We start from the raw sequence: 22,841 nt of genomic DNA, 5'->3' as shown, positions 1-22,841 counted from the left end.
ACCACGTCAATGAGAACTTGTTCAGACGACTTATGCAAAATAAATAGACAAAGGATATTTTCCTAACTCCCTTTGGAGGCAGAAGCTCCCAATACCCTCTTTGACTTAATTTTCTTGATGACCTTTACAATGACTTTTCACCGTTTTCTTCATGGCCTCAATTGAGACCAAAATTAGTATAATAATCATCTACGTTCCAGTTCTCAGAATTGATCAAATGTTACAATTAATTCTTAAATCATCCACAGGCGCCGGCGCGGGGGCTCCGGAGCGGCCGCAGCTGCGCCCGCGGTCCGGCCCCGCGGCCCGGCCCCCGGCCCCGCGGCCCGGCTCCGGCAGGGGCGCGCTGAGCCTCCGCCGGCCGGCCGGGGCGGGCCGCGATGTGGCGCTGGTGGCGGCTGGTGCCGCGGGCCCCCCGGCGCTACCCGTGGCCCAGCAACGTGCCGCTCCGCGCGGCTCTCTACTCCCCCGGGGACGCCGCGCAGCAGCTGCTCCGGGGCCGCGAGCCCGGCGGGCAGCAGACGGGCGCGTGGCCACCGTGGCCGTCGGCTTCCACGCCAACTTGAACTACGTGTGGATGCGGCCGCTGGAGCGCGCGCTGCCGGGCCGCTCGCCGCGTGCCGAGCTGGGCAAGGTGCTGTGTGACCAGCTGGTGGGCGGCCCGGCCCCATCGTGCTGAGCGCCTTCTACACGGGCTTGAGTGTACTTCGGGGGAAAGAAGACAGGTTTTTGGACCTGAGACAGGAATTCTGGAATACTTATAAGACTGGTCTCATGTACTGGTCTTTTGTGCAGCTTACCAGCTTCAGCTTTGTTCCCATTTACTTGAGAACAGCGTATGCGGGACTCTATGGCTTTCTCTGGGCTACCTTCCTTTGCTACTCAACAAAGTGGTGATGTGGTACAGTGTGAGCGGTTTTTGCTTGGCTTAAAGAAAAGACCAGTGAAGTAGAAGGGTCCCCAGAGAAATGACTGCTTTTAAACAAATTGTTCTCATGAAGGGGTCAAAATTTATTTCCTATAAGGCAGTGAGTTAAACCAAGGAAATATTATATTATTTAATAATTCTTATGTCTAAATTTAGCATGTTTAATTATGAACTATTACTGTACTATAGAGAAAATTTTGGGGGAATTAATAGTTTTGTATAATTTATTATCAAAATGTCTTTCATTTTTGTTTTAAAGGACAAAAGGGATAGTCTATTGACAATTTCATTTATCTAATAGTTAATATTATTTAAAAAATTATTGCTTAATATAGCAATTGCTATTGTCACTTTTTACTTTTATAATTTGATTAAAAACTACTTTGAAAATATAAGCATTAGATTTCAAAAACCATTGTTATAAGAAAAACAATAGTGGGGACCTAATTAGAAGACCTTGTATTTATATATACATATATATATATATATATATGTATATATATATACATATATATATATATATATGTATACACACACACACACATATGTATGTATGAAAACTCAGTATACTGAATTCTCACCCTACTCTTTTGGGTTCATTGCTCTCTGTGACAAGCTAAGAACTGTGCAAGCAGAAACCAAATAGCCAGAAAGATCAAATAACTGACATTTCCCCCCCAGAGTACCATAGATAATTGATAATTATGAGGAACCAAGGTACTATAAGATCTTAACTATCAAAAAAAAAGATTATAAAGTAACTTTATCAAATATAAAAAAAAATTCTTAAATCTTTGTGTTTTACTTAACATTTGTTTCTTCTCCTCTCTCTCTCTCTCCATTCTGCTTCTGGCATACAGGTAAACATAGTGGTGAGATTCTTTTATATCCCTTTTATAGACTTTATTGTATCCTATACCACAGTGATTCAAATCTTGTACATGAAGGATGCATTTAGAAGGCTAAAAAAAAATGTTCATTTGTTTTCATCAGAATATATTACTACTTTCTATTAAGCCTAGAATTTCTGGTTGTACACTTATTTATTTTCCTATTACATGTACATCTCAAATTGGTTTATTTAGGCATGAATTTGCACTTGAAAATCACATGGACAACCATTTTCAGGAGGACTTCATAGAAGTGGGTTTCAAAAGAGCAACATGGATAAGACCTATATTTCTGTTAGAGCTTTCAGAATGAAAAGGACAAGAGTCATAAAAATCCCATTCAGTTATCCTCAAATTCACTGTATTGGGTTTATCAATGTTCTTGGATTCACAGTATTAGGTCCAGGTTTTCTTGGTATATTCCCCCACCAAAATGTTTAATCAAGAAGTAAATAGTAGGGGGGGGGGTAAATCCAAGTTGACAGAGTGAAAGCAGGAAATCCCAGGAGTTCTCCCCATGACCATTACTAACACTTAAAATTTTTTTTTCAATTTTATTTATTTAAGGCAATGGGGTTAATGACTTGTCCAAGGTCACACAGCTAGGCAATTATTAAGTGTCTGAGTTCAGATTTCCTGACTCCAGGGCTGGTACTCTATCTACTGCACCACCTAGCTGCTCTTCCAAATACTTTTAAATAATGACTCTAATCAAATTCTAGAGTGGCAATATCCACAGAAAGACCAAATGAAACAATTTTTCAGCCCAAGACAACTTGAGGAAGATCTTTGGGAAAGGTCTATTAAACCAGGATTAGAAAGGGCCATAACAATCCTGGACCATTAGGCTTTGGAACACACAGACTCCAATCATCCAGCCCATGGGCTGAGTCTGTCAGTAGGGGTGGTTTCTAGATCTCTCAGCCCAGGGATTATCAAGGACAGCTTGGAAGGTCAGCTAGGAAAGTTCTGTTGCACCAGAATGAGCAGAACCTAGGTCAGCACGGGTTTCAGTGCAGACCCACCCCAGGAACCAGAAGTAAGTCTGTGGAGCCACCCTGTAGGAAGTCACTTGGCAGCTGCTTCTAGAGTGCTCAGTCCACATAAGGTAAGGGGTCCGGGAAGATTGCAGAGGTTTCTTTGTTATTTATCCCTGAGGCAAGACTTTGTGATTTTGTCCATTCTCAGATCCAGGTTGCAGTCTGGTGCCCCACATTGCCAAATTGGAGCAGGTAACCTCCTCACAGTTCCAGGGCAGAGGGGAGTGTTTGTGTTCATCTACAGATTAGAACACAGGCAGGAGGGCAGTCAGAGCCACTCATAAGACCTTGGGGGAATTGAGGTTCTGAGGGAATATCCCTCAAAAATCCTCAAAACTTGGAAAAATGGATCCTACATGCTGGAAGCAGAGCCCCACCTTACCAAAGGGTTAAAATAAAATCATAGGCAGGGGAAATGAGCAAGCAACAGAAGGAAAAAAATCTGACCATAGATAGTTATTTTGGTCCTATGGAAGATCAAAATACAGTCTCAGAAAGTGGACATTCAATTAAATAGGATATCTAGAACCTCAAGAAAAATACGAATTGGACTCAGACTGTGGAAGAGTTCAAAAAAGATTTTGAAAAACAAGTAAAGGAGGTAGAGGAAAAATTGGGAAGAGAAATGAATACAATGCAGGGAAAATCATGAAAACTAAGTCTGCAACTTGATGAAGGAATTGCCAAAAATACTGAAGAAAATAGCATCTTAAAAATCAGCTTGGGCCAAATGGAAAAAGCAATCCAAAAGGCCAATGAGGAGAAGAATGATTTAAAAGGCAGAATTGACCAGATGGAAAAGGAGATGCAAAAGCTCTCTGATGACAATATTTCCTTCAGATTTAGAATGGAGTTAAGGGAAGCTTATGACTTTGTGAGAAATCAAGAAACAATAAAACAAAACCAAAATAATGAAAAACTAACAGAAAATATGAAATATCTCATCGGAAAAAAAATAAGTACCTGGAAAACAGAACCAGAAGAGATAATTTAAAAATTATTGGGGTACCTGAATGTCATGCACAGGAAAAGATCCCAGATTTCATTTTTCAAGAAATTCTCTAGGAAAATTGCCTAAGTAACTTAGAAGCAGAAGGTATAATAGGGAATTCACCTATCACCTCCTGAAAGAGATTCCAAAATAAAAACTCCCAGGAATATTATAGCCAAATACCAAGTCAAGGAGAAAATATTAAAAGTAGTCAGAAAGAAATAATTCAAATATCATGGAGCTACAGTCAGGATAACACAAGATTTAACAGCTTCTACATTAAGGACTCATAGGGCTTGGAATATGATATTCTGGAAGGCAAAAGAATGTGAATTGCAAAACTGAACATCCTCTTTCAGGGGAAAAGATGGACATTCAATTAAATAGGGGACTTTCACATTTTCCTATTTAAATGATTTTCAAGTACAGGATTCAGATGAAGTATAGAGTGATTGGACCAGAAGGGCAAATTATGAGGGATTTAAGGATGTGGAACTGTTGGATTCCTGCATGGGAAGATGATACTGATAACTCATATGAATCTTCTCATTTATTAGGGCACTTTGAAGGAGCATATATAAACAAGGCATAGGAGGGAACTGAATATGAAGATATAATATATTAAAGATGGAGACAATAGGCAAGAAAGGAATGTATGGGGCAAAAGGAAAGGAGATGTAGAATGGGCTAAGTTATTTCAAATAAAAGAGGCAAGAAAAAGCTTTTGAAAAGGAGTAGAAGATGGGAAAGCAAGGGGGGAGGGATGAGTGAGTCTTTATTCTCATCAGAAATGTCTCAGTGAAGAAATAACATACACACTCAACTGGGTAGAGAAATCTACCTTACTCCAAAGGAAAAGAGGAGAGAAAAGGGCTGGGAAAAAGAGAACAAGGGAGGGGAAGGGGGTGTAAGTGAGAGTTAAGAGGGTAGTCAGATTCAATATACTTTTGAAGAGGAACAGGGAGAAAGAAGAGAGAGAGAGTATAATAAATGTGAGTAGGGAAGAATAGGATGGAGGGAAATACAGCTAACAACTGTGGGAAAAATATTGAAACAATTTCTCTGATGTATAAAGAATGCTTTCTATCTCAAAGACAGAGCTAATCATATCTGAATAAAGACTGAAGCACACTGTTTTTTCCCTCTCACTTTATTTTTCTTAAGATTTCTCTTTCTTTGTGGGGGGGGAGTTTGTTTACTTTTACTTTTTACAACATGACTATTATAGTAATGTGAAAAATAAAATGAAAATGCTTTAACAAAAAATGGTAAAGAATATTTTTTTTCTTTAAGTTCAAAGACATCTACTTTATATTCTTGTTTGTGAGAAATGACTGAGATGCCATGCTAGAAGCTTTCCATGGTCTAGAAGTATGTATGGACAAGAAGGAGAGCGTCAAGATGCTCAAAAAGATGCTGGATGACTTCTTTAGTTGGTAATAACTGGCACAGAAGATAGAACATTAAACCTGAATGAGAAAGCCCTGAGTTTAAATCCTACCTGGTACACTTAAAAGCTGAATGACCCTGAGCAAGTCACTTGATCTCTGTTTGTCTCAGTTTCCTCATCTGTAAAATGAGGATAATGATATAACTTTGCTCCAAGAGTTTTTGGGAGGATCAAATGAAATAACAATTGTCTGGGATATAATAAAAAAGAAAGAGAATCAGAGAACAGAAATAGAGAGATAGAGACTGAGAAAGAGAGAATTCTTTTTTTGTTGTTGTTGAGATCAGGATACAATGACTAAGCATTTCAAAAATTCAAAAAATTAAAAATGTTAAAAGAAAAACAGGAATTAGGTATTAATTTGGGTTGTAAATTAGATCTTTCAATGTGCAAAAATAGTAACACAAATAGTAGAACAGGAAAAAATAAAGAAACAATAGAGTAGGGATTCTTACTCCAAGGTCTGTGTACTTGGTAGCTTTATTAAAATTTTGATAAATATATTTCAATATATTTTTAACCCTATGATTTTGATTTTATTCATTTAAAAACAGACCTCCCTTTTTAAACTTACTATTACAATTTCTCCAGCAGCCCTTACAAATCTTTTTATTCTTCTTCATCTCTTATTTCTCAGGAGTTCTGTCACTTTATCTTCTTTCATCTATTTGACCTGGTGGAGAGATTTTACTCCTTACTAAGATTACCTCTGCTTATTCAAACCATCTCTTTCCATCTTTTTCCTTTCAAAAGCTTGACACTGGTGGCTAGGTGTTACAGTGGATATAGCACTGACACTGGGGTCAGGAGTACATGAGTTCAAATCCAGCCTCAGACACTTAATAATTCTTAGCTATGTGGCCTTGGGCAAACCACTTAACTCCATTTGCCTTGCAAAAACCTAAAAAAAAAAGATCCACACTTCTATAATCTCCATTCTTTCCCTTATTTTCAATCTCTTCCTGTTTTCTGGTTCATTCCCAGATGATTACAAACATTCTAATAAAACATTCCCTAAAAATCCTTCATGCAATTCTTCAATCCTTCTATAGTCCTATATCTTTTCTGACCTTGATGAATAAAATTCTGCTTCTTCCTTTTTTTTTTTAACAAGGCAATGAGGTTAAGTGACTTGCCCAAGGTTACACAGGTAGGTAATTATTAAGTGTCTGAGGGCGAATTTGAACTCAGCTCCTCCTGACTCCAGGGCATAACTAAATTTCATTTTGATGTCATCTACACTAGATGGTTCCACATTCTCTCTTCTCACTCTCTTCTTAACCCCTACCAATTAGGATTCTAATTTTATCATTCTACTATTTTTTTCCTACAAAGATATTATTTTCTTAGGATCTTTTTAGTTGCCAAATCCAATGATCTTTGCTCAGTCCTTATGCTTTACATCTTCCTTTTTCTTTACAGCTTCTTTTGTCTTTGATACTTTTGATTAGTTGTTATCCTTCATCCTTAAAGAGGATGGTAACACTGTGTTGGTGTCAAGTTATGATATTATTGACTGTAGTTGATCAGACAAATGCAGTCTCAGAAGGCTCTATCACAGATCTGGCACAAATAGTTCATATGAACATTTAGAGTGGAGATGTTTCTAAATTTGCAAATCTTACCTTTTTTTGAGATATAATTCTACTTTGTTCACAGAGCACAGCATCTTGCTTATTGCAGGCACATTGTGTTGGTCCTATGCTACTGTCTCTTCTGTCTCACAAATGATTAGTTTTATGACCCTGGGCAAGTTACTTAACCCTGTTTTCTTCAGTTCTGCTCATGTAAAAACGAGCTGGAGAAGTAAATGATGAATCATATCTAATATCTTTGCTAAACAAACCCAAAACAGTGTCATGAAGAATTAGAAATGATTAAACAATAGTTTTAATTAAAATGATGCTGTTTTAAAGCATTTTTAGTAAGGTCAAATAAACTTGAACATTGTTTGATTCTACATCAACATCTACAATATCTCTGGAGTCATTCAAATCAATTTTGTTTTGAAATCTTTCACTTAAATGATGTGATTTTTTTCAACAGCTTTACATATAAAGTTAGTTGTTTATTTGATCAAATAGATAATTCTAATAAATCAAAATACTTAGCAGTGCTTACATTACTTTTTCTAAGAAATGTCATGAGTTCACATGTTGAAGCAAATTTCATCAAAGTATTTCTAGGAAGAGATATTTATTCTTATAATATGTAGAATATCTTAAAATATATCTTCCATAATCAAAACGTCAACATAAGAGTCATACTTGCTGCTCATAATCTTAACGTTTTTCATGCTTTGATATCAGGGTCAATGTTATTTATGAGTTTTTCTTTAATCTTCTAGGCTTGCTAGATTTATCAATCATTTCTGTGTTCTCATACTGATCCTGAAGAGAGTTTTGTGCATTGCATCTTATCAAGAATGATTAAACACCCTCAGTACTTGCATTTTCCTATATCTGAGCTGTGCTCATTTTCTGTGTGTCTATGGTCACTCTGTCTACTATTCACTATTTTGCCAAACATAGCTCCCCATTTATAGGATACTTATTACTGATTTTTTTTTTAATTCCTCCACTGATGAACCTTATGGTGTACTATGTGAAGACTCATTCAATCTGGGAGAAGATAATGAGGAAACTGTGTCTGAAGAAGACCATGAGAAGTAAAAGCAGCAATTTTTTGTTTGTAGTTTTTTTTTTTTTTATTAACTTGTTCAAATAACTTAAAGAAAATGAGTTTGCCTTCCCCCAAGAGGTCCAGGAAGGACAAGCATTTGAATAAATCTAAGGTCTAGAATGAAATGTAGAATATATTCTAGTGGACCATGAATTTTCCTCAGAATTTTGAATTATTTGTTGGCACACAATGTTTTTACTCTCTCCTAACTTTCTTCTATTTTTCAGTTGTTGTGGATTCTCCCTGTCCCTTTTCCTGGAATTTCTGATGTCTTTGTTTATTTCTCTTGCTATAACTATGATCCTTGCTTTAGGATTCCTTTCCATTTCTAACTCACTGCTTTCAATATCTCCACATATACACATATTTGCATATGTGTGTGTCATATATCATATACATGCATTTAAATTTGCAAGTATTTATTTTTCCTTTCCCCATGATACCATACTAAAAATATAAATAAAAGCAAAACTTTTGTAAAAAATATGCAGGGCAGCTAGGTTGCACAGTGGATAGAACACACTGGCCCTGGAGCCAGTAGTACCTGAGTTCCAATCCAGTCTCAGACACTTAATAATTACCTATGTGGCCTTGGGCAAGTCACTTAATCCCATTTGCCTTGCAAAAACCTAAAAAAAATGCATTGACAATTGAAACAAATTGCTATATTGATCGCAAACAAAATATGTATTTCTGCATTTTGTATTTAAGAAGATGAGTACATGCCTCATCATTGCCACTCTGAAGTTAGGACTGTCACTACATAGTTCAGTTTTTTTTCAAAATTGTCATTATAATAGTGTTATAACGTAAATTGATCTTCTGCTTTACTTTTTATTTTTATTTTATTTTTGTTTTTTTTTTTATGAGGCAATGGGATTTAGTGACTTGCCCAAGGTCACACAGCTCAGTAATTATTAAATGTCTGAAATCAAATTTAAACTGCTGCTACCTATCCATTGTGACACCTAGCTGCCCCTATTGTTTTACTTTTTTGCTTTTTGCTATCAGTTTACAAAAATCTCATTTTTCTTTGAAACAATTCCTTGTCATTTTTTATTTATGTAGTCTATGTTTTGTCCTTCCTTAATTGACAATCCTACATTTTTCATTTGTTTGTGGCTACAAATGACCCTTTTTCTCTTTGGTATCTTTTGGATTTAGGTCTATTAATGACACTGCATCAAACATATTCAAAATTTAGTAACTTTGAGGGTATATTTCCTATGTTATTTATAGATTGTCTGAACTTATCCACATTTCCATCAAAAGTACATAAATAAATGGTTTATAGTAATCTTTCTGACATTTTTTATGTCTAATTTTTGCTGTCTTTGACAATTTGATGGGAATGAAGTTGGTCCTTAAGAGTTACTTCAATTTAAATTCTCTAGATTTTAGTCATTTGGTATAGTTTTAATGGTTACTGATAGAATAGATTTCTTCCATATATACCCGCCTCTTCATACATATAAGACTTTTATCAATTGGGCATTGCTCCAATTATTATAAATCTAAATAATTTTTATGTATATTTGAAATGTGATCTTTATCTGTGTAAATTGCTACACATCTTCTCTACTCCCACAATTAACTGTATCCACTCTGATTTTTATCTCCATTGATTTTTTTTGGTTAAAGTTCTATAATTGTTTTAACAATAAATGCTGTCCATTCTATGTTCTATGATTGTTGCTATTACTTTTGTGGTCATAGATCTTTCCCTCTAAACAGATATATCAAAGAAAATATTTTCCTTATCCTCTAATTTGTTTATGATATGACCATTTATATGTAAGGAATGAAGCCTTAGCATGGGATAACTTTTCATTCTTTTTCTTTTACTTTTTTTTATTTAAGGCAATGGGATTAAGCGATTTACCCAAAGTCACACAGCTAGGCAATTATTTAATGTTTGAGGCCGCATTTGAACTCAGGTACTCCTAACTCCTGGGCTGGTGCTCTATCTACTGAGCCACCTAGCCAACCCCTGCATAGTATACTTTTTAACCTAAATATATCTGCCATACTAATTCCTCAATTTCCCAACAATTTTTGCTGAATTTTGAATCCTTTAGAGATGGGTCCTTTTAATTAGTTCATATGAACATTTATAGTCACAATGTTTCTAAATTTGTGTATCTCATTTTACTTTCTAGATAATGCAATTCTACCTTGCTCACACAGCATGGTACATTCTTTAATGGAGGCACATTATATTGATCCTGTGCAACTGTCTTTTCTTTCTCACAACTGATTCTGAAGTTCTTCAGGGAAACCTTGAGAGCATCCTTGAATTACTTCTTTTGACCTCCACATAGTATTTGCTTTTTGTAAGTTCCCTTTAAAATAATTTGTTTGGGCAAACATACATCTGACATTTGAACAACAGTAGCTAGGTGGCATAGTGAAGAAAGCCTTGGGTTTAAAATATGGAAGACTCATATTCCTGAATTCAAATTCATCATAAGACACTTACTAGTTGTATGACCCTGGACAAGTCACTTAACCTGGTTGGCTTCAATTCCTCATCTGTAAAATTGAACTGGAAAAGAAAATGGACAATCACGCCTAATATCTTTCCCAGGAAAATTCCAAAGAGGGTCATGAAGAATTGGACTTGATTAAACAACAACAAAAGCTTTGATTACAATGGTGATAATTTTAAAGCTTTTTTAAAAAGGACTTTTTGTAAAGTTTTTAAAAATTAAAACATTATTTGATTCTACAACCATCTATAAGATTTCTAGAATTATTTAAATCAAATTAATTTTGATAACATTCACTTAAATGATACAATTTTTCACCAACTTTGAATGGGACAGTTAATTTTTTCAAAATGCCAATAGAGAAGTCTAATAATCAAAATATTTATAATTGTTTTTTATATTTTTGTCTGATAAATAGTATGAATTCACATGTTAAATTATATTTCCTAGTAACATGTCTATGAAGATTATTCCATTTTTATTACATAGACTATCTTAAAATGTAACTTCCATAATCAAAATTTCAACTTGAGATTCATGTTTTCCTATAGTAATCTTTACATTTTTGAAAGTTCCTAAGATACATTTGATTATTTTTTGTGCTTTCTAAATGTTAGTTGATCTAAACTATAATTTGAAAGTTTAAAATATTGAACAATTCTTCAAAATTGTCAGTAGTGTATCAAAAATATACTCTACTGGGATTAAAATAATTCTTTTAAAGAAATAAGATTACCAGTAAAGAAGCTGAATGAACTCTGTTCTAGTCATTTATCCACTGACTTGCAAAATTCCTGAAAAATAATAATCAGTTCTCAAATTTGTACGAGCTAGGCTCAACAAAAATCTGTTCCTAAGCTACCACATTCAGGCATTCTAAAATTCACTTTTCTTTCCCTAAAAATTCACTACTTACTATCAAGTATATTGGCACATTTCCAAATTGTTCATTATCAAATATGTATAATTATTCTTCAATCCTTGGCAATCTGACTTTTTGAATCTAATAGAAATGACCTCTCTGGTATCAGCAAGGATGACTTTTTAACAAATTTGATGACATTTATTGATTCATTATTAATGCATAATTTTGTAAAGTTCAAAAAGAGATATAAGTCCTCAGAAATAAGCTAACTCATGATGTTCATTTTTTGGACATAAGGAAAGTGGAGAAAGGTTAGTGACTTTTAAAAATGTAATTCAAAATGTTTTGTACAAATAAAACAAATGTAGCTAAGATTAGAAAGAAAGCTGAAAATTTGGGGGAATTTGTAGACATTTTCTCAGATAAAGGTATTATATCTAAAATATACAAAGACCTTTCCAACAACTCCAAAATCATATGAGTTCATGGAGGTCCAGATTTTTTCTATCACTCCAAATTGTCTTGCTTTTACAACATAAGCAAATAAGAATATATTAGGTATTTGGTATCTATGAATAATAATTATTTTAAAAGTGTGCACCACATTTAAATTCTGGAGATACAAGGAACTTAAAAAATAACTCAAATCATTTCTATAACATTCCCATAATGACACTTTTGAAACTTGTTACAAAATTTCCACAAACAAATTTCCTTTGGCACCCCATCTCCCACTCAACCCCTAGAGATTTAATTGAGAATTCCTATGTTTATTAGAGAAAAGATAATCTGACTGGCATTCCCAGGAGCTTCTGTATACCAGGAGAGGATGAATAAGAAGAGACAGGCAGTGTCTATGAGAAGATTACAATCCCAAATGCTGGGATCGATGTTTTTGCTTTTCCTGTTTCTGCTCTTCAGTCTCATGAGCTTACCTAGTGGCCTTCAACCAGGTAAGTACTTGGATTTCTACTGCTGCCTCCTAAATAACTTGAATTCTCTTTTTAGAGAATTAGAGGTTTTCAGGTCAAACTTGCCTGTGCTCACTATCCAAGGGGGACATGTTACATGTAAAGGGGGAGATTACACTATTGGTCAAACTTTAAGACTATATGCTTTCTTTCATTGAAGCAAGGGTAAAACATTGGGAATATAATTTAGTCTCTTAAGGATAAGAAATAGTAAGAGTTATAACCAAAATATTGGATTGATCAGGTTTCAAATTATGAGCAGGAGAACAAATGAGTAATTTGATGCTCATTGATGTCAAACTCTAACTTCAGTCTAGTCACTGTTTTCAGTTAACCGTAAAGGGTAGATATTTAATTTAGCTAAGACCCTGTCCCTGACTTCTTTGAGCTTAGAAATAAATAAGCTTGTAGAGTTTAAAGGTCAGGCATTTATAAATCACACACTTAAATATCTCAAAGTTGTAAAGGGGTATCTAATCCAAACTATACTGGATAAACAGTTCTTTATACTGTATCCATTTCTTCATCAGTTAATGATGGTATTGGAATGGACCTCGAAGTTTTCTTGCTTGGGTATAAAATCTTATGATATAATCTTTCCCATTGTTGTATCTCTGGATTGAACAATGCCTTCAACTAGAGTCCATGGGACCTTGCAATTTCTAAGGATATATTCTAGGTGATCTGTTTACTTGAACTGGGGAAAACATTTTTCTTCAGTAATTTCTAACATGAATACAGCATTTCCTACATTTAAGAATGTAGGTAACAAAACAGTATTCTGATAGGGGTTCATAAGTATCCTATATATATATATATATTCAAAAGTTTCTATGATAGAACAAAAAAAGACTAATAAACCCTGATCTAGTTTCTTCAGAGACTTAAAATGAGGTGAGACCAAATTCTTCCTGAGACAAATATTACACTAAGGAATATGTAGCTGCTTGCTTTATATTTTTACTTTCTTTTTTTTTAATGAGGCAATGAGATTAAGTTACTTGTCCAAGATAACACAGTTAGGAAGTATCAGGTGTCTGCATTCCCTCCTGATTCCAGGACCAGTGCTTTATTCACTGTGCCATCTAGCTGCCTCTTTCTATTTTTTCTTACTGAAACCTGATGTGTGGTAGAGGTAATTCCTCATCTCACATCTACCCCTGACAAAACACCCAAATACACACATACTTAAGTACAAGAACAGGGAGTAAGATTAGATAACATTTTGTCTGAAAAATATATGTGGGAGTTTGGTAGACTGCAACCCCTAAACGATCCCATAGGAAAATAGTAGTTGAAAAAGTGAATGAAACCTATTACTGAATTAAGAGATCCATAGTTTCCAGAAGCAAGATTATAGTCCTAATATATGCTACCCTGATCAGATCAAAACTTCAGTACTATGTTAAAATGTGAGTACCACATATTAAGAAACACATTCGTGAGCCAAGATCATCTTTATGAGTACCACAAGGATAAAATGTCTGTAATTCATGATATTTCAAATAACAATTATAGCTAGAATGATTATAACCATCATTATCATCTGTATATCAGCCACTTCTGTGTGTGTATGTGTGTGATCAGCTCCAGGGCACAATGGATAGAGCAGGATGTAGATCAGGAAGACTTTTCTTTATGCGTTCAAATCAGGACTCAGAAACTTAGTATCTAGATGACTCTGGTCAAATCACTTAAAACTTTACCTTTTTTTCTCATTTGTAAAATGAGCTAGAGAAGGAAAATGACAAAACGTTCCAGTATCTTTGCCAAAAAGACTCCAAATGAGCTCATGGAGGAAGACAAGATTGAACAAAAATGTACATACTATATATATATGTACATATATATGTACTCATATATATGTACATATATATGTACTTATATACATATATAAATGTACTTTAGACAGCTAGATGGTATAGTAGATAAGAATCCCAGCCCTGGGGTCAGGAGGATTCCTATTCACATCTAAACTCAGACACCTAACACTTATTAGCTGTGACTTTGGACAAGTCAATTAAATCCTATTGCCTAGCATGCAGTGTCATCTTCAGTCTTCCTGATACATATAGGACCAGTGGACTCAGATGACTCAGAGGAGAAAGTGAGATTGATGATTTGGCATAGCTCCCTCACTCAAAATTCAATTCACTTGTTTTTCATTGCATCACCTCCCTGATGTCATGGTCTTCTTTGAGACTAAAATCATCATCATCATCATCATCAGATGTTGTGGCTTGCTTCCTTGGGGCCCACAGCAGCAACCTCCCTCCCGGAGGGGAGCTGAGAATAAGGAGTCAAGCCACTACTGCCTTATGCCTCCAGATCAATTTTATTACTGCTTAGCTTTTACATATATACTGTTAGGTCTACCGGGATAGAACAAAGACTAATGAGGGACTGGGGGTGCAAGCATTGTGTACGTTCAATGTCTTGCATTACAGGATAGTGGGGTACGTTAGGGAGGAGGTAATAAGGCACAGCTGTGTTTAGTGCCCTTGGTCAGTGGGGCAGAGTGTCCAGCTCCCAAGGACTCTGGAACACCTTTATCTCTAAGGGTGGCTTGCCAGCTCCTGAGATTGTCCAGGTGGCAGTTTACTTGGAGATGATTTGTGTCATGGCTGTTAGAATAGCCTGTGTACCCGCAATCATCATCATCATCATCATCAAATATACTTCAAACTAAAAGGTTGAATATTAATATTTAATATTTTATCATGTAATATAATATAATCATTATGTAATATACCATGCAACACTGTTATATAATTATATAAAATACATTAATATAATATATAAAATTTATATAGATAAAGCTATATATAACTATGACTATATCTAAACTTTATTTAGAACTATGTAAAAGCTATATATAACTATCTATATCATCTATATCCATATTTCTGTGTTTTATATAGCCTTATATAAAAGTATATCTATATACCAACAACTATATTTAACTCTATGTAACTATATCTAAAATTATATAATCTATATTTATCTATAGCTATTCTTTCTATCTATAAAATTCATATATCTTTATATGTAGCTATATTTATAACTATATATTAAATCACACACACAAACACACACACACACACACACACACACACACACATATATATATAAAACTATATTTTGCTGGGTGTGTAAATACGTGTGTGTGTGTGTGTGTGTGTGTGTGTGTGTGTGTGTGTGTATAAAATTTTAATTTGAGGCACATTTTTCCCAAGAGAGACATAAGTTCTCAGAAGCATAATCTTTCCCAGTGATATTTCAAGACTTCAACATTACCAATGTCTCTTAAAGTTTTTTAAGAAGTTCTTCTGTGTTATAGTTACTTACATCTCACTTCTCCAACTGACACTGGGTGCAGACATAAACAGAAGCATCTATTATATAATGTGGGACACATACTATGGACAGTGAATTCCTTTGGGTAACTGTAATTTCTAAAATTACCTTCCCACTTTGGAAGGAAAATAGAACTTTTTATCTACCAACTGGAAATGATGATACTTAGTGGCTAGAAGCCTGGAGATTGATTCATAAAAAAATTATAAAACTCAACTTGTCACAAGTGGGACAGTGGATAAGACTCTAGACTTGCACTTGGAAAGACCTGGGTTTAACATCCAACCTAGATATTTGCCAACTAAATGGCTTTGAAGAAATAATTTGACTCTTTTGGTGCTTCAGTTTTCTCATCTGTAATAAGAGGAATTTTGGTGGCCTCTGTGATCTCTGCTATTTTAGATCTATATTCCCAAGAGGAGACCATTGACATTGTATAGAAAAGAACTAATTTCGTTCTCTGAGAAACTGTGAGACCTTAGGTAGGACCATAGAATATAAGAAACAGATTTTTTTTTTTAATCTTGTTACCTTTTAAACTTTGCACTGCTTGTGGGAAGGAGAAATGGAGACTTGATCATGCAGAATAAGTGGTTGATATAACAGAAGATGGGGTAAAACAATAGTGTGGACCCCACTTAACTTCAGGAAATACTATAACATAATTGATAAGATAAGAGTGCAATAAGAATATAAGATAAGAATAAGTTAGGTGATATTGTGGATAGATAATTGGCCTTAAATCAGGAAGAGCTGAGTTCTAATCCAGTCTCAGACACTTACTGTGTGACTTCAGTCAAGACATTTCAACTCTGTTTTCCTTAGCTTCCTTTCTGTCAAATGAAGATAATAATATGACCTCCTTCCCTGGGTTGTAGTGAGACTCAATGCATAAAAATTTTAAAACCCTAGTTCAATGCCTGTAATTAGCTAATTTTAGTTCATTGAGCAATGACTTCAAGAAAAGGAACTTAAAAGAAAATAAAAAGAAAGTCTGGAAAAAATTTAGGGAAATTCCATGGACAGAATTAAACTTAGATCTGATAGAGGCATTGGTAAACAACAATAATAGTACTGGCAGAAAGCATCTTGGGAATACTGGCATATCAGGAGTAATTACAATACTAACTGGATTATAGGGTTTTAGACTTGGCAACTATGTTAAATTTTTATCTAAATTTCCCAATAACACCCTAGCTTATAGATGAGAAAACTGCCAAGTATTCAAGTTCTACTACAGAGAACCCAACTCTGTTGGGTTGGTCAAGTGTCTGACTGCCAAACATAAGTTTGGCAAAAAGATCATTTTATGAACACCTCATACAGGGCAAGCACTCATAAGTGGTCAAAAAAAAATGATATGAAGATACTCTCAACGTTTCTCTTAAGACCTCTGGAATTGATAGCATAACATGGGAGACACTAGTACAGGACTGCCCAGCATGGTGTGCCCTCATCAGAGAAGGTGTTGTACTCTTTTGAGCAAAGCAAAATTGTAGTAATTGAAAAGGAGCATAATATGAATAAACTTAAAGAATTCACCCCAAAGGTTCACATGTCCTATTTGAACCCAACTTCTGTTAGAGCATTCCAAGCCCACCTTGGTCTGATCAGTCACAATCAACCACACTGCACCTTGACTCCACATAGTGAAGAAAGACAACAATCAACCAATCATAAATGAGGAAAACTAGGTACAGAAAGGACAATTGACAGGTAGGAAATGAAAAGACTGAGATTCAAACTCAGTCCTCGAGGTTCTTCCAATATCAAATTGTGATTTCCACTGTCCCTTATATGTATTGCTTTTAGAACATTTATACTAACCACCTCATTAGGTAGCAATAGAATATTACCATCTACATTTTACAAAAGAGGAAACTGATTTTAAATATAACTTTTCTTCTAAATAGAAGTGTTTTAAAATATTGTCGGAACAACTCAATATTTTTCCACTTTGACTACCAGCATTTTATTTGAAAATTTGACTATGTATACAACTGTCTAGAGATACAATACACAGTTTTAGAAGGGTAGAAAAACAGAGAGTATGCTACAGTAGAAAGGGTACCGCACTGAGATTGAGAACCTGTATTTTAATCTTGTTTCACTTGATGTTATCATCCAGTAATTCTGAGATTTTTGGAGAAGTATTAATTCTCTGAAAAAATAATGTAGCTCAGGATCACTTGATCTCCAAGACATCTTTATAGCTTTCCTATTTTAGAACTTCAAGGGAATAGAGATGGCAGCCAGGGTGGTTTTCTCCTAGGAATTTCTCCACAGATATGGTATAGACTGGATGAGTTTTAGTCTCTTAACTTTTAAGCTACATGATTTTCCTCATAGCAGGAAGGCATCTTTATATTGTCTGATATGGATATGTATATACATATATATATATATATATATATATATATATATATATATGAATGTCTGGAAAAGATTAAACTGATTCACAAGAGCTTTTTATCAAACATATGTAGCAATTTAGAAATTAACAAACATATCGTTTAGTCATTTTTGAATTGTGTTGATGAAGAAGACTTTTGAGCACCCTTTGAGCAAGGATGTCAAATCAATTAATACTTAAATGAATTAATTGAAGTTGTTCACTGAAAGATCAAACATTGAAGTAGAAACTTAGATACTTTGGTCATGTAATGAGGGGATAGGACACATTGAAAAAGATCCTGATGTTGAGGTTTACCTTTAGGTAAAAAACAACAGAGACAGTAGAGAATGCAATGGATGGATACCATCATGGAAACAACACACCTGAGCCTGAATAGACTTCAAGAGTTTGTGAAAGACAGAAAAGCCTAGTCTTCTATGGTTCATGGTGTCACTAAGAGTGAGACATAACTGAACAAAAACATTTTTCTAACTTAAAATTTAAATAGAAAATGAGAAAAGGAAAAAAAAATACATTGCCACATGCATAGTAGATCAATAGAGGATTTAAAGTAAAGCAATAAATTTCCATTTCAGTAAACAATAAGTATTATATATTACTTTCAAAATTTCCCTAGTTTTTCTTTGTTTCCTTGTTGGTTTTTCTTTTGTTTTCTATTGTGTACTTCATTTATCCCCCTTCCCTCCCCAAGAAGGCTGTAATTTACTGTGTGTGTGTGTGTGTATGTGTGTAGACACACATACATATATATCTGTGTACATATCTTTATATATAATTATATATTAATTCTCATACATGTAAAACTACTATCCTTATTTTCGCCTATCCTCTGTTGCTCTGAAGGTGGATATCATCTTCCTTCATAAGTCCTAGTCTTTTCATATTTTTCTAAAACAATTAGATCATTTCCTATCCCACAGTAATATTGCTAATGAATTTTATCCTGAGAGCTTGTTTTTGAAAATTCCCCCCCCCCTCAATTTTCTCAATTCCTTATTATTGGATACTTAAGTTTACTTGTGCAGGAAAATAATAATTTAAAATGATCAAAATTATCCTTTTCATATTTCCATAATGATCTTACCCTATAATATAGTTTAAGGTCTTATATCTCTAAATCTACTTCTTTTAGATCACCACTAGTTTCTTTAAGGTTCCTGGTCTTTTATTCTACCAAATCATCATTGTTATTATTTTTTCAAACTCAATAATACAATTTTTTACTAATTTAATTGGCATGCTATTGAATAAATACATTAGCTAGATAAAATTTCATTTCAATTATTTATATCTTAGTTTCTTTGTATAGAAAGTGTTTTATGTTTATGTTCATATAGTTCTAGTGTCTGCTTTGTCAGGTATGCTCTCAGGAAACATATACTGTCTAGTTTTATTTTAAATGATCTATTTTAAATGGTCTAAAATAATATTGTATAATATTAATGACATATAGTATAATTTCATTATTTTTTAAAATTTTTGTTAAATCTATTTCAATTTTAACTTTGAGATCATGATTATAATCCCTGCTTTTAGAAAATCTTTATAATGTAGATTAAATTTCTAAGTATGCTATTTGTATTTAGTATATAATACCATTACATTTATGCTGTACAGTAGTATCTAGTCAGACTCAGGGTCTCATTTAGGGTTTACTTGGTAGAGATACTGGAGTAATTTTCCATTTCCTTCTTCAATACATTTTACAACTGAGGAAACTGAGGCAAACAGCATTGTTATATGTCCAGGATCCCATAGTTCTGGAGTTTCTTACTAAAGATTTGAACTTGCAAATCTGAGTCTAGGCCCAGAATCCATCTCACCATCTACCAGTCCTAAATATGTATTTATCTATCTATATATCTAAATACCCCTTTTAGAGAACTAGAGATGCCATTTATTACTGCCAGTGTCAAAAAAAAAACCCTTTTCCATTTCCATTTCATAAATATTCTCATAAAGCCACTAACATAGAAGTCATTATACCACAGATTGTTATTTATTTTCCCATGTCCAACTCCTTAACTAATATAGAATTTTCTTTGCAAATATATTAGAGTGGTTTGATACTTCCTTCTACACTATATTTTACAGATGGGGAAACTGAGACAAACAGGGTTGAATGACTTGGTCATTCTCACATAGCTAGTAAACATCAGAGACCAGACTGAACTAAGGAAAATGAGTCTTTCTGGCTCTAAGCTCAGCACTCTATTCGCTTCACCACCTAGCTATTGTCCTTTTAACAACTTTCCAATAAAATTTGAAGGATAGCATTTGTTGAATGATCCCCACTTTGTGTCCCTATTTCTACCATTGGCATGGAAGATCTAACACATACTTGCTCTCCACATGCACTTTTATCTGATTAAGGCTCTGAGTAAATCTGTTTTCTTGTTTTCTGAATTTACCTTTAGGTTGGTCCTACTAACTTCTTCCTTGTGTTTTCAGATACAAAAGTACTCAACTATTCCAATTATTTCTAACAAGAAACAGAAGGAAGGAAACATAGACTCAAGGTTGAGACAAAAGGAATCTCAATTATTTCTTCTTCTGCCTACTACTCCATAAAGAAAAACCTTTCAACACAATAGCTGAAAATGTCTTCAAGGCAAATCCTGAATATTTTCACTGATGGGGACCACACAACCTCACCCTCACAACACAGGTGCTTCCATTGGTGAGCTGAACTAGTTTTAAAAATATTCCTATTTATTTTTATGTAAACAACAATATTCTTCATTTCAACTTAAATTTACAGAAAATTTACAATACAGTTCTCAAGTTTGTATACTGTGAACAAATTAAACCTCTGCTCTCTCAATTGATGAAAGAACATCTTCCATACTGACTCTGGTTGCCTGCCTAACTTCTGATTGCTATGTCAGCTCTTAACATATCTGTGATCCAGATATCCACCTTTCAACTAATTGGGATCCCAGGGATGGAACGAATCTACATCTGGATATCCATCCCCCTCTGCCTTATATACATCATTTCCATTATAGGCAATTGTACAATACTTATATTAATCAAGACAGAGTCTTCACTTCATGAACCTATGTACTATTTCCTCTCCATGCTGGCTTTTTCTGACCTTGGGGTTTCCCTCTCTTCTTCACCTACCATGTTGAAAATTTTTTTATTCAATGTTACAGGAATCTCCATTGATGCTTGTATTGCCCAGGAATTCTTCATTCATATCTTCACAGCCATGGAATCTTCCGTGCTTCTTGTAATGTCATTTGACCGTTTCATAGCCATCCGCAACCCCCTAAGATATAATTCTATTCTCACCACTGATAGAATCATCAAAATTGGTTTAATTGTGTTCTTTAGATGTTTTATATTAATATTACCATTTCCTATCACACTGAAGAGGCTGACATATTGTAATAGAAGCTTTCTCTCCCATTCCTATTGTCTCCACCAGGATATTATGAAATTGTCTTGCTCTGATAACAGGGTCAATGTTATCTATGGGTTTGTTGTTGCTGTTATAAGCATGTCGGACATAGCAATGATTTCAATATCCTATATACTTGTCCTGAAGACAGTTTTGTGCATTGCATCTTATCAAGAGCGATTAAGGGCCCTTAACACTTGTATTTCCCATATCTGTGCTGTGCTCATTTTCTATGTGCCTTTGTTTGCCCTATCTATTATTCACCGTTTTGCAAAACATAGCTCTGAATTATTTAGGATAATGGTTGCTAATATCTTTGTTTTGTTTCCTCCACTGATGAACCCTATTGTGTATTGTGTCAAGACCGGTGCAATACGGGAGAAGATTGTGAGAAAACTGTATTTTAAAAAGGTCTGATGAATGAAGTCAGCAATTTTTTTGTTTGGAGATTTTTCTAAATTTGTTGTTTTTACTTTCACACATAACTTAAAGGAACTTACCTGCTTCCCCCAAGAGATCCAGGATGTACAAATTTGAATTAATCTCAGGTCTAGAATGAAATGTAGTCCTTAGCTATTCCAATGAGACAGTAGTTTTTCTCAGAATTTTGAATTGCTTGTTCATACACAATATTTTTACTCTTTCCTGACTTTCTTCTATTTTTCAAATTCTGTGTATCCATTTTTCCAATTTCTTTTCCTAGAATTTTAGATTTCTTTGTTCACTTTCTTTTTCTATGACCCATTTCTTCAGATTCTTTTTTCATTTCTAAGTCACTGCTTGTAACATCTTCTCATAAAATACATATGTGCATATCTCTATTTACATATATATAGAAATAATTAAATTCAGAGCTATGTCTTTTCCGCTGTTGTCAAACCATCATAGGAAAAAAAAGGAAAACAAAATATAAGTAAAAATATGTATTGTCAAATGAAGCAAATTGTTGCACTAATCATTTACAAAATATGTCATTATGCATTATGTATTTAAAGATATGAGTTATATTGCTTTTCTGTAATCATGACTAGCCACTGAACTGATCAGTTTTCCCAAAGTTATTTGTCTTTATAATAGTGTTACAATATAAATAGATCTGCTGTTTCATTTTCTTGCATTCAATATCAGTTCTCCAAAACTATTACTCTTTTCATTTCTTATGGAAGTAAAGTATTCAGTTACATTTATGTTGTCTATTTTGTTCAGCAACTCCCTTAGTTTCCACTTGTTTGTAGCTACAAATGAAAATAATTCTAAATATTTTTTGTATATTGGTACTCAGCCCCTTCCTTTGATATCTTTGGGTTTTAGGTATGGTAATGACACTTCAACTAAAATGTGCACAATTTAGAGACT

At 34.3% G+C, this 22,841-nt stretch overlaps 1 protein-coding gene and 1 pseudogene across 1 annotated transcript; both read left to right on the top strand.

Moving 5' to 3' along the window:
• Nucleotides 1–380: 380 nt before the first annotated feature.
• LOC141489344 (mpv17-like protein pseudogene) lies at nt 381–972 on the top strand (annotated as a pseudogene).
• A 19,988-nt stretch (nt 973–20,960) lies between these two features.
• On the top strand, nt 20,961–21,902 carry LOC141489333 (olfactory receptor 51A7-like). Its single transcript, XM_074190028.1, has one exon. It carries the CDS (start codon nt 20,961–20,963, stop codon nt 21,900–21,902), a length of 942 nt encoding a protein of 313 aa, XP_074046129.1.
• Nucleotides 21,903–22,841: the final 939 nt, after the last annotated feature.

The sequence above is a fragment of the Macrotis lagotis genome, chromosome 1 (assembly GCF_037893015.1).
Source record: "Macrotis lagotis isolate mMagLag1 chromosome 1, bilby.v1.9.chrom.fasta, whole genome shotgun sequence".
In the NCBI taxonomy this organism is placed as follows: Eukaryota; Metazoa; Chordata; class Mammalia; order Peramelemorphia; family Peramelidae; genus Macrotis; species Macrotis lagotis.
Note: the sequence above shows the minus strand (reverse complement) of the source record. Positions and strands in the feature narration are given on the sequence as shown.